The 12312-nt window shown below is 48.1% G+C and overlaps 1 protein-coding gene across 1 annotated transcript; it reads left to right on the top strand.

Annotated features, from left to right (window-relative positions):
* On the top strand, window positions 1–12206 carry LOC149436227 (uncharacterized). Its single transcript, XM_089661840.1, is given in 5 exon segments — window positions 1–363; window positions 480–566; window positions 683–780; window positions 1002–1298; window positions 9624–12206. Coding segments are annotated over 4 exon segments (2943 nt in total). The 5' UTR covers window positions 1–363; window positions 480–532; the 3' UTR covers window positions 12138–12206.
* Window positions 12207–12312: the final 106 nt, after the last annotated feature.

The raw sequence follows: 12312 nt of genomic DNA, 5'->3' as shown, positions 1-12312 counted from the left end.
AGACTTTTCTATCTGTAGTAAAATATATTTGTTAAACAGTTGGTTACATAAGAGTTAGGCTTATTGTTTCTTACTTTTTATTAGTTAATTTGGCTCCTCCCTGATATCTCTGTAAGGTAATACAATGCAGGAATGGGTATTAGGGGACATTTCTCGGGGCTGCAGTTCCTCTGAACTCCACAAGATGGTGATCTCATTTCTACTAACCAGACAGGACTTCTCTAGAATACAGACAGGAAGTGATGTCAGGAACAGACAGGAAGTGATGTTAGGAACAGACAGGAAGTGATGTGGAATAAAGACAGGCTGTGCCATGCGGTGTGAAGGAGATCGGAGACATTGCAGGGAGTAGCAGCAGAGGAGGTAATAAGATGTTATGTTCTATTTACACCCAGTAACCCCCCGTCATGTCCATCCTCTTCCTCCATAGTCATGTCCGTCCTCTTCCTCCATAGTCATGTGATGTCTTTTATCTCCAGCAGATGATACACATCAATATTTAGAAGGACACAAGGACCTCTACAAGGACGTCATGATGGACAATCAGCCGCCCCTCACATCACCGGGTAAGAGGAGACTTTATTGTAAAGGAGAGAGCAGTACGGAGGATCCACCTAGATCCCCCATCATCTGATAAACACATAGAAACAATGGATTCAGTCAGTGTGTGTGTTTCCTACAGATGGATCCAGTCATGGGAACCCACCAGAGAGATGTCCCCGTCCTCTGTATTCCCGGGATTCCACACAGGAAGGTCACACGATCCCTCACCATCATCAGGTAGATGAGGAACAATCACTGATAGTATCATTAGGATCTGTACATTATCTGCATTGTTACCATTTTTACATTACATTACATTACATTGAGTTTATATAGCGCCAAAGGGTTTGCTCAGCGCTGTACAATAGAGGGGGGGACAATACATAAAACATTACAGCAACTACGAACAGCACACGAGGGGTTGTTGACCATTGATGTCATTTTTATTATATATTCAGAGTGGAAACCTGAGAGATTCTACAGTTGAAGTTAAAGAAGAGATAAAAGAGGAGGAGGATGGGGGGATGGAGGAGTCAGAGCTTCTAAGAGAACACAAAGATCTGTACCAGGACACCATGGTGGAGTCATCCAGCTACAGGAACCCACCAGAGAGATGTCCCCGTCCTCTGTATTCCCGGGATTCCACACAGGAAGGTCACACCATCCCTCACCATCATCAGGTAGATTATTATTATACAGGATTTATATGGCGGCAGAAGGTTTGCTCAGCGCTGTACATTATAGTGGGGACAGAACATGAGACAATACAGTAACAATACAATACAAGAGGGGATCGAGGGCCCTGATCCTTGGAGCTTACAATCTAGGAGGGAGGGGGTAGTGGTACAGGAGGAAGTGGTTGTGGGGGATGGAGTGGTAGGAGGAGTGGAGGAGATCGGCTGTTAGGTGGGGGTGGGGTAGGCTTCCCTGAAGAGATGGGTTTTCAGGGTGTGCCTAAAGGTGAGGAGGGTAGGTGACAGTCTGATGGATTGGGGTAGTGAGTTCCAGAGGATGGGGGAAGGCCTGGAGAAGTCCTGCAGTCGGGCATGGGAGGTGGAGACCAGGGAGCTAGAAAGTAGGAGGTCTTGTGAGGAGCGGAGATTACGGGTTGGGTGGTATTTGGGTATCAGGTCGGTGAGGTAGTTTGGGGCGGAGTTATGAATGGCTTTGTATGTCAGAGTTAGTAGTTTGAATTTAATGAGTTGGGCAATTGGGAGCCAATGGAGGGAATGACAGAGGGGGGTGGAGGCCAGTGGAGGGAATGACAGAGGGGGGTGGAGGCCAGTGGAGGGAATGACAGAGGGGGGTGGAGCCAGTAGAGGGAATGACAGAGGGGGGTGGAGCCAGTAGAGGGAATGACAGAGGGGGGTGGAGCCAGTAGAGGGAATGACAGAGGGGGGTGGAGCCAGTAGAGGGAATGACAGAGGGGGGTGAAGGCCAGTGGAGGGAATGACAGAGGGGGGTGGAGCCAGTGGAGGGAATGACAGAGGGGGGTGGAGGCCAGTGGAGGGAATGACAGAGGGGGGTGGAGGACACTGAGTGGAGGCCAGTGGAGGGAATGACAGAGGGGGGTGGAGGACACTGAATGGAGGCCAGTGGAGGGAATGACAGAGGGGGGTGGAGGACACTGAATGGAGGCCAGTGGAGGGAATGACAGAGGGGGGTGGAGGACACTGAATGGAGGCCAGTGGAGGAAATGACAGAGGGGGTGGAGGCCAGTGGAGGGATTGGCAGAGATGGGTGGCAGAAGCGGAGCGGTTGGTAAGGTGGATGAGTCTGGCCGCTGAGTTCAGGATAGCCTGTGATGAGGTAGGCTGGTGAGGAGGGGAGGCCGGTGGTGCGGGATGGCCGGTGGTGCGGGATGGCCGGTGGTGCGGGATGGCCGGTGGTGAGGTCGGCCGGTGAGGAGGGAGGCCGGTGAGGACAGAGGCCGGTTGTGCGGGATGGCCGGTTGTGCGGGATGGCCGGTTGTGCGGGATGGCCGGTGAGGAGGGATGGCCGGTGAGGACAGAGGCCAGTGGTGCGGGAGGCTGGTGATGAGGTCGGCCGGTGAGGAGGTAGTTGCAATAGTCTACACGTGAGATGATAATGGGGTAGATGATGACAATTATTGGTAGGTGGGATTTATACTCGGCATGTTTGTTACAATGAATGTTTTATTATATCTTTCAGAGTGGAATCCTCGGGGATGATAATATTGATGGTAAAGAAGAGTATAAAGAGGAGGATGAGGAGGATGGAGTGATGGAGGAGTTTTCAGAAGGACACAAGGAGATGATGGAGCCACCTAATACCAGGAACCCCCCAGAGAGATGTCCCCGTCCTCTGTATTCCCGGGATTCCACACAGGAAGGTCACACCATCCCTCACCATTGCAAGGTTGGTGGGATGAAGCATCTAGAACATGGATTCATACAGACAATGTGTGGAGTTTCTGTGACCTTCTATCTTCCAGATGATATTTCCTCTCCTTCTCTTGATGTAGAGTGGAGATCCAATCGATATAGAATTTGAGGTGAAAGCAGAAGAAGAAGAGGCGTATGTGAGGGATGATCAGCAGTCTATGGAGGAGGATGGAATAACGGGGACATTTATAGAGGAGGACACTCCTACAGAGATCAGCACAGGTGGGTCATGAACACCAAATCCATTCCTCCACCCATACTGCTCACTGATTGGTCCAGAGTAGGGCGGGGGCGGGGTGATATCAGCCTGTAATACATCAGAAGAAACAATGCCGTCCCGATTGATCCGGTAAACGTATCTGGATTATATCTGCGACTCACTTCATTAAAAGCGTGGATTGTAAACCTGAAATACTGGAACTCAGAAAAAATGGCGGCTGACTGGCGCATTACCGCCTACAAAGTGGTTCCTTCCATCCCATGCGGAGTCATGTGACCTACAAACGTTCAATCCCATGTTGTATGTATTAGATCACACGGGTCATAGAAAGATTGTCATTCACATGGTGGACGTGCTGTAATCATAGAGGGGAGTGGAGGACAGTGGAGGGAATGACAGAGGGGGGTGGAGAACACTGAATGGAGGTCAGTGGAGGGGTTGGCAGAGAGGGGTGGAGGTCAGTGGAGGGATTGGTAGAGAGGGGTGGAGGTCAGTGAAGGGAATGACAGAGGGGGGTGGAGGGATTGGCAGAGATGGGTGGAGGTCAGTGAAGGGATTGGCAGAGAGGGGTGAAGGTCAGTGGAGGGATTGGCAGAGAAGGGTGGAGGACACTGAATGGAGGTCAGTGGAGGGATTGGCAGAGAGGGGTGGAGGTCAGTGGAGCGATTGGCAGAGAGGGGTGAAGGTCAGTGGAGGGATTGGCAGAGAGGGGTGGAGGACAGTGAATGAAGGCCAGTGGAGGGAATGACAGAGGGGGGTGGAGGTCAGTGGAGGGATTGGCAGAGAGGGGCGGCAGTCACTGATTGGTTGGTAAGGTGTATGAGTCTAGCAGCAGCATTCATAATAGACTGAAGGGGGTGTGGCCTGTGTGACGGTAGACCAGTGAGGAGGAAGTTGCAGTAATGGAGGCGGGATATAACAAGGCGTGGATGAGTTTGTGGTGTCATTGGTCAGGAAGGGGCGGAGTTTGGCGATGTTCCGGGGGTTGAGGCGGCAGGATTTAGCCGGTGATTGGATGTGGGGCCCGGAAGGAGGGGTCAGAGTCTAGGGTGACGCCCAGCACCCCGGCATGAGGGGCTTATTAGAGGCTCAGTGCGCTTCCTATAGGGGTGTATGAGACCTGCGTCCCGTATCACTGACCGTATACAACATAGTATATACTATATACCACCTAGAGCCCAAACATTTCCCTCACACTCGGGCTGCAGGCAGAACAACCAACGTTCCCGATTCCCATCTAAAGTCACTCAGCCAATCAGACTGTTACTGGCCACCGGAGGAAGTGAGCCGTGTCTCTGAAATCACCGAAAAGACTCCTTAGAACGGTTGCCTCGTCATATTCTAGATTGCCTCGTGCTCATCCAAGATGGAGCTGCATCTCATGTCTCTTCCCTCCTCGTGGATACCGCACCCTATGAAGACGCCGAGCGTGATGACGTCATATCCCGTTTCCCTGCATTCATCATTTTTCCATGATTTAATCCCTCGGAGGTAATAAATACAACATGGCATTGAAGGTTTGTAGGTCACATGACTCCACATGGGATGGAATGAACCACTTTGTTCAGCCTGTAATCCCGGGTCACTTCCCTGAGCTGTGTCCCCCGTCCTGTATTCCTGGATTTCTCTCCCATAATCTTCCTTCTCTGTTATCTGCTGACTGTGCCGGGTGGAGGGATATGTCTGTAGTGTCTCAGACCCAAGTCACTGAGTGCAGTCTCAGGAGATGGGAGGCAGCGGTGTGGGACCTACATAGTTACATAGTTAGTCTGGCTGAAAAAAGACATCCATCTAGTTGTACCATTAATAATAAAAGTTATAATCCGACACCCACAGCTGATCCACCAGAAGGCAAAACCCAGCAAAGCACGATCCGATCTCCTCCTGCAGGAGAAACATTCCTCCCTGACCCCCCCGAGAGGCAATCGGATATTCCCGGGATCAACTTTCCCTATAAATGTTATATTCTGTGTATCCAAGAAAGGATCCAGGACTTTCCTACAGCAATCCCCCCTTATGTATTATACATGGAGATCATATCCCCCCTTATGTATTATACATGGAGATCATATCCCCCCCTTATGTATTATACATGGAGATCATATCCCCCCTTATGTATTATACATGGAGATCATATCCCCCCCTTATGTATTATACATGGTGATCATATCCCCCCCTTATGTATTATACATGGAGATCATATCCCCCCTTATGTATTATACATGGAGATCATATCCCCCCTTATGTATTATACATGGAGATCATATCCCCCCTTATGTATTATACATGGAGATCATATCCCCCCCTTATGTATTATACATGGAGATCATATCCCCCCCTTATGTATTATACATGGAGATCATATCCCCCTTATGTATTATACATGGAGATCATATCCCCCCCCCTTATGTATTATACGTGGAGATCATATCCCCCCCCTTATGTATTATACATGGTGATCATATCCCCCCTTATGTATTATACATGGAGATCATATCCCCCCCCCCTTATGTATTATACATGGAGATCATATCCCCCCTTATGTATTATACATGGAGATCATATCCCCCCTTTATGTATTATACATGGAGATCATATCCCCCCCCCTTATGTATTATACATGGAGATCATATCCCCCCTTATGTATTATACATGGAGATCATATCCCCCCTTATGTATTATACATGGAGATCATATCCCCCCCTTATGTATTATACATGGAGATCATATCCCCCCTTATGTATTATACATGGAGATCATATCCCCCCTTATGTATTATACATGGTGATCATATCCCCCTTATGTATTATACATGGAGATCATATCCCCCCCTTATGTATTATACATGGAGATCATATCCCCCTTATGTATTATACATGGAGATCATATCCCCCCCTTATGTATTATACATGGAGATCATATCCCCCCTTATGTATTATACATGGTGATCATATCCCCCCTTATCTATTATACATGGAGATCATATCCCCCCTTATGTATTATACATGGAGATCATGTCCCCCCTTATGTATTATACATGGAGATCATATCCCCCCTTATATATTGTGATTTTTAATATCAGACCCTATATTGTTTATAAATATATTAATAAGTTGGGGTCCCAACACTGAGCCTTGGGTTACCCCACTAATAACACTGAACCTTGGGGTACCCCACTGACACCCCCAGACCATGCAGCGTATGAATCATTAACCACTACTCTCTGAATACGATCTTTCAGTTTTCTATCCATTTATATTCAGATTTTTCCAGCCCATAGACTTTACCTTACACCTTAGCCGTGTGTGGGGAACTGTGTCCGAGTATACCACGTCCACCGCCACCCCTCTGTCCGAGTATACCACGTCCACCGCCACCCCTCTGTCCGAGTATATCACGTCCACCATCACCCCTCTGTCCAAGTATACCACGTCCACCGCCACCCCTGTGTCCGTGTGTACCACGTCCACCGCCACCCCTCTGTCCGAGTGTACCACGTCCACCGCCACCCCTCTGTCCGAGTGTACCACGTCCACCGCCACCCCTCTGTCCGAGTGTGCCACGTCCACCGCCACCCCTCTGTCCGAGTGTGCCACGTCCACCGCCACCCCTCTGTCCGAGTGTGCCACGTCCACCGCCACCCCTTTGTCCGAGTGTACCACGTCCACCGCCACCCCTCTGTCCACGGATTTCCTCACCTCCAATCTAACCGGTTTCATGATGGTTTAATCCCAGCTCACCTCTACATGTTGTCTACAGTAAACATTTCAGTTTCCACTGATTACAGAATACTAATACTGAGAGTCCTGACCCTTATACTATATAACTTGTACATTACATCCTCCTGACCCCTGCACTATATACTCCGTGTTGTACATTACATACTCCTGACCCCTGCACTATATACTCCATGTTGTACATTACATACTCCTGACCCCTGCACTATATACTCTGTGTTGTACATTACATCCTCCTGACCCCTGCACTATATACTCTGTGTTGTACATTCCATCCTCCTGACCCCTGCACTATATACTCCATGTTGTACATTACATCCTCCTGACCCCTGCACTATATACTCCATGTTGTACATTCCATACTCCTGACCCCTGCACTATATACTCTATGTTATACATTCCATACTCCTGACCCCTGCACTATATACTCCGTGTTGTACATTACATCCTCCTGACCCCTGCACTATATACTCCGTGTTGTACATTACATCCTCCTGACCCCTGCACTGTATAATCCGTGTTGTATATTCCATCCTCCTGACCCCTGCACTATATACTCCGTGTTGTACATTACATACTCCTGACCCCTGCACTATATACTCCGTGTTGTACATTACATACTCCTGACCCCTGCACTGTATAATCCGTGTTGTACATTCCATCCTCCTGACCCCTGCACTATATACTCCGTGTTGTACATTACATACTCCTGACCCCTGCACTATATACTCCGTGTTGTACATTACATACTCCTGACCCCTGCACTGTATACTCCGTGTTGTACATTACATCCTCCTGACCCCTGCACTATATACTCCGTGTTGTACATTCCATACTCCTGACCCCTGCACTATATACTCCGTGTTGTACATTCCATACTCCTGACCCCTGCACTATATACTCTGTGTTGTACATTCCATACTCCTGACCCCTGCACTATATACTCCGTGTTGTACATTCCATACTCCTGACCCCTGCACTATATACTCCGTGTTGTACATTCCATACTCCTGACCCCTGCACTATATACTCCGTGTTGTACATTCCATACTCCTGACCTCTGCACTATATACTCCGTGTTGTACATTCCATACTCCTGACCCCTGCACTATATACTCCGTGTTGTACATTCCATACTCCTGACCCCTGCACTATATACTCCGTGTTGTACATTACATACTTCTGACCTCTGCACTATATACTCCGTGTTGTACATTACATACTCCTGACCCCTGCACTATATATAGTCCTGACCCCTGCTCTCCCCCTCCCCCCACTGCTATATATACACATAATATGGATTCTCTTTTGTTCCCCCCATTTCCTCCCAGCTGGACATTTTATATCGGATGATGTGATTGGAGCACAGACTTTTACATGGTGATAATAATGTGATAACATCCTTCAACCAGAAAGTGATAATGAGGGAGGAGCTAATACTCCAATGATGGTGGTCTTCAGGATGAGGGACGATCCAATACCCCAATGATGGTTGTCTTCAGGGTCAGGATGAGGGAGGAGCCAATACCCCAATGATGGTGGTCTTCAGGATGAGGGAGGAGCCAATACCCCAATGATGGTGGTCTTCAGGGTCAGGATTAGGGAAGAGTCAATACCCCAATGATGGTGGTCTTCAGGATCAGGAAGGAGTCAATACCCCAGTGATGGTGGTCTTGAGGGTCAGGATGGTGGAGGAGTCAATACTCCAATGACGGTGGTCTTCAGGATGAGGGAGGAGTCAATACCCCAATGATGGTGGTCTTCAGGGTCAGAATGGGGGAGGAGTCAATTCCCCAATGATAGTGGTCTTCAGGGTCAGGATGAGCGAGGAGTCAATACCCCAATGATAGTTGTCTTTAGGATGAGGGAGGAGTCAATACCCCAATCCTGGTGGTCTTCAGGATGGGGGAGGAGTCAATACCCCAAATCTGGTGGTCTTCAGGATGGGAGAGGAGTCAATACCCCAATGATCGTGGTCTTCAGGGTCAGGATGGGGGAGGAGTCAATACCCCAATGACGATGGTCTTCAGGATGAGGGAGGATTCGATACCCCAATGATGGTGGTCTTCAGGATGAGGGAGGACTCATTACCCCAATGATGGTGGTCTTCAGGATGAGGGAGGAGTCAATACCCCAATGATCGTGGTCTTCAGGGTCAGGATGAGGGAGGAGTCAATACCCCAATGATGGTGGTCTTCAGGATTAGGGAGGAGTCAATACCCCAATGATGGTGGTCTTCAGGATCAGTCCAGTCGTCATCTTGGTTGTTCTCCCCCCATCCTCACTCTCTGACCTCTGGTGGGGCTCAGCCCCGCTGTTCTTCATGAATAATCATGGAGTAAATCAGGAAGTGCAGTACTTCTTGTGTGGGGAAGATGGCGATGAGTGATAGAGGGGGTGGGGACCCTCGTCCTATAATCCCCTCATCACTGTCCCTCCTATAAAAGACAGTTCTGGTTGTTTCCTCACTCTCTGACTAAGGTCCATGAATAAAGAAATGACCTGGTAGGAGATCAGAGGAGCCATTTCTTAGTTCCCTTGAGGGTGGAATTGTAAGCTCCTCAGAGACCAAGCTGCCTGATGTGGGTGGAGTCCTGGTTTGGGGGAACCAATCAGCTCCTGTCTAGTAATCCTCTTTGTCTTTGTATTTTAGTCCATGGCCGGGAGATGAGGAAAACCTCCGAGGATTGTCTCACTTTGTCTCCAGACTGGAAAGTAGAAGATGAGGACATCACACAGTATAGTCCAGGAGAAAACCCGGCTCCCTCCAATGTCCATCCGGCACCACCCAGTGTAGATGGACCATCGGATTCCTCGTATCCTGAGGAACCTCAGACTGTGCGGGACCTGGCCGGCCTTCCAACAGGGAAGAGGTTCTCCTGTCCTGAGTGCGGGAAATGTTTCCATTATAAATCCCGTCTTAATGTGCATATAAGATCTCACACGGGAGAGAAGCCGTATTCCTGTCCTGAGTGCGGGAAATGTTTCCATTATAAATCCCGTCTAAATGTGCATATAAGATCTCACACGGGGGAGAAGCCGTATTCCTGTCCGGCACCACCCAGTGTAGATGGACCATCGGATTCCTCGTATCCTGAGGAACCTCAGACTGTGCAGGACCGGGCCGGCCATCCAACAGGGAAGAGGTTCTCCTGTCCTGAGTGCGGGAAATGTTTCCGTTATAAATCCGGTCTTAATGTGCATATAAGATGTCACATGGAAGAGAAGCCGTGTTCCTGTCCTGAGTGCGGCAAATGTTTCCAATATAAATCCGTTCTTGAGGAACATATAAGATCTCACACGGGGAAGAAGCCGTATTCCTGTCCTGAGTGCGGGAAATGTTTCCATTATAAATCCCATCTTAATTTGCATGAAAGATCTCACACGGGGGAGAAGCCATATTCCTGTCCTGAGTGCGGGAAATGTTTCCAATATAAATACAATCTTAATAGTCATGAAAGATCTCACACGGGGGAGATGCCGTATTCCTGTCCTGAGTGCGGAAAATGTTTCAAACTTAAATCTAAACTAAACGTGCATATAAGATCTCACACGGGGGAGAAGCCGTATTCTTGTTCTGAGTGCGGGAAATGTTTTGTAGAAAAATCAACACTTATCATACATCAGAGGTCTCACACGGGGGAGAAGCCATATTCCTGTCCTGACTGTGGGAAATGTTTTATAGCAAAATCAACACTTATCGTACATCAGAGGTCTCACACAGGGGAGAAGCCATATTCCTGTCCTGAGTGTGGGAAATGTTTTTCCTATAAGTCCTATCTTTCCAGACATCAGATGTCTCACACGGGGGAGAAGCCCTATTCCTGTCCTGAGTGTGGGAAATGTTTTCCCTATAAGTCCTATCTTTCCAGACATCAGAAATTTCATGCGGGAGAGAAGCCGTATTCCTGTCCTGAGTGCGGGAAATGTTTTTCTACAAAACAAACACTTATCGTACATCAGATGTCTCACACGGGGGAGAAGCCACATTCCTGTCCTGAGTGCGGGAAATGTTTCCGTTATAAATCCGGTCTTAATGTGCATATAAGATGTCACATGGAAGAGAAGCCGTGTTCCTGTCCTGAGTGCGGCAAATGTTTCCAATATAAATCCGTTCTTGAGGAGCATATAAGATCTCACACGGGGAAGAAGCCGTATTCCTGTCCTGAGTGCGGGAAATGTTTCCATTATAAATCCCATCTTAATTTGCATGAAAGATCTCACACAGGGGAGAAGCCATATTCCTGTCCTGAGTGCGGGAAATGTTTCCAATATAAATACAATCTTAATATTCATGAAAGATCTCACACGGGGGAGAAGCCGTATTCCTGTCCTGAGTGCGGAAAATGTTTCAAACTTAAATCTAAACTAAACGTGCATATAAGATCTCACACGGGGGAGAAGCCGTATTCTTGTTCTGAGTGCGGGAAATGTTTTGTAGAAAAATCAACACTTATCATACATCAGAGGTCTCACACGGGGGAGAAGCCATATTCCTGTCCTGACTGTGGGAAATGTTTTATAGCAAAATCAACACTTATCGTACATCAGAGGTCTCACACAGGGGAGAAGCCATATTCCTGTCCTGAGTGTGGGAAATGTTTTTCCTATAAGTCCTATCTTTCCAGACATCAGAGATCTCACACGGGAGAGAAGCCCTATTCCTGTCCTGAGTGCGGGAAATGTTTTTCACGGAAGTCCCATCTTCACACACATCAGAGATCTCACACGAGGGAGAAGCCGTATTCCTGTCCTGAGTGCGGGAAATTTTTTTCACAGAAGTCCTATCTTTACACGCATCAGAGGTCTCACACGGGGGAGAAGCCACTTTCCTGTCCTGAGTGCGAGAAATGTTTTTCCTATAAGTCCAAACTTATCATACATCAGAGATCTCACACAGGAGAGAAGCCATATTCTTGTCCTGAGTGCGGGAAATGTTTTTCCTATAAGATCTATCTTTCCAGACATCAGAGATCTCACACGGGGGAGAAGCCGTATTCCTGTCCTTAGTGCGGGAAATGGTTTTCATATACTCACAGTCTTTACAAACATCAGAGATCTCACACGGGGGAGAAGCCACTTTCCTGTCCTGAGTGCGGGAAATGTTCCTCACTGAAGTCCTGTCTTCCTGTACATCAGGGATTATATTGTGGTAGACAGATCAGACCGGGGTCAGTCCTTATTGGGGGGCGGAATGGGGAAAGATGGGGGGAGGGCTATGGCAGATGGTAAGAAGGTTTCCATATTACAAACAACCAGTGGAATTTGTACCATTTGTATGAAAATAAAAAATACACAAAATCCGTGTGAACAAGGTGTCAGTGAATGAAGGAGATGTCAGTGAAGGAACAAGGTGTCAGGGAATGGTGTCAATGAAGGAGGTGTCAGTGAATGAAGGAGGTGTCAG

The sequence above is a fragment of the Staurois parvus genome, unplaced genomic scaffold (assembly GCF_062004578.1).
Source record: "Staurois parvus isolate SC_StPar_1 unplaced genomic scaffold, SC_StPar_1.0 ptg001396l, whole genome shotgun sequence".
NCBI classification, from domain to species: Eukaryota; Metazoa; Chordata; class Amphibia; order Anura; family Ranidae; genus Staurois; species Staurois parvus.
The sequence above is the reverse complement of the archived record's forward strand: the minus strand, read 5'-3'. Positions and strand labels throughout refer to the sequence as shown.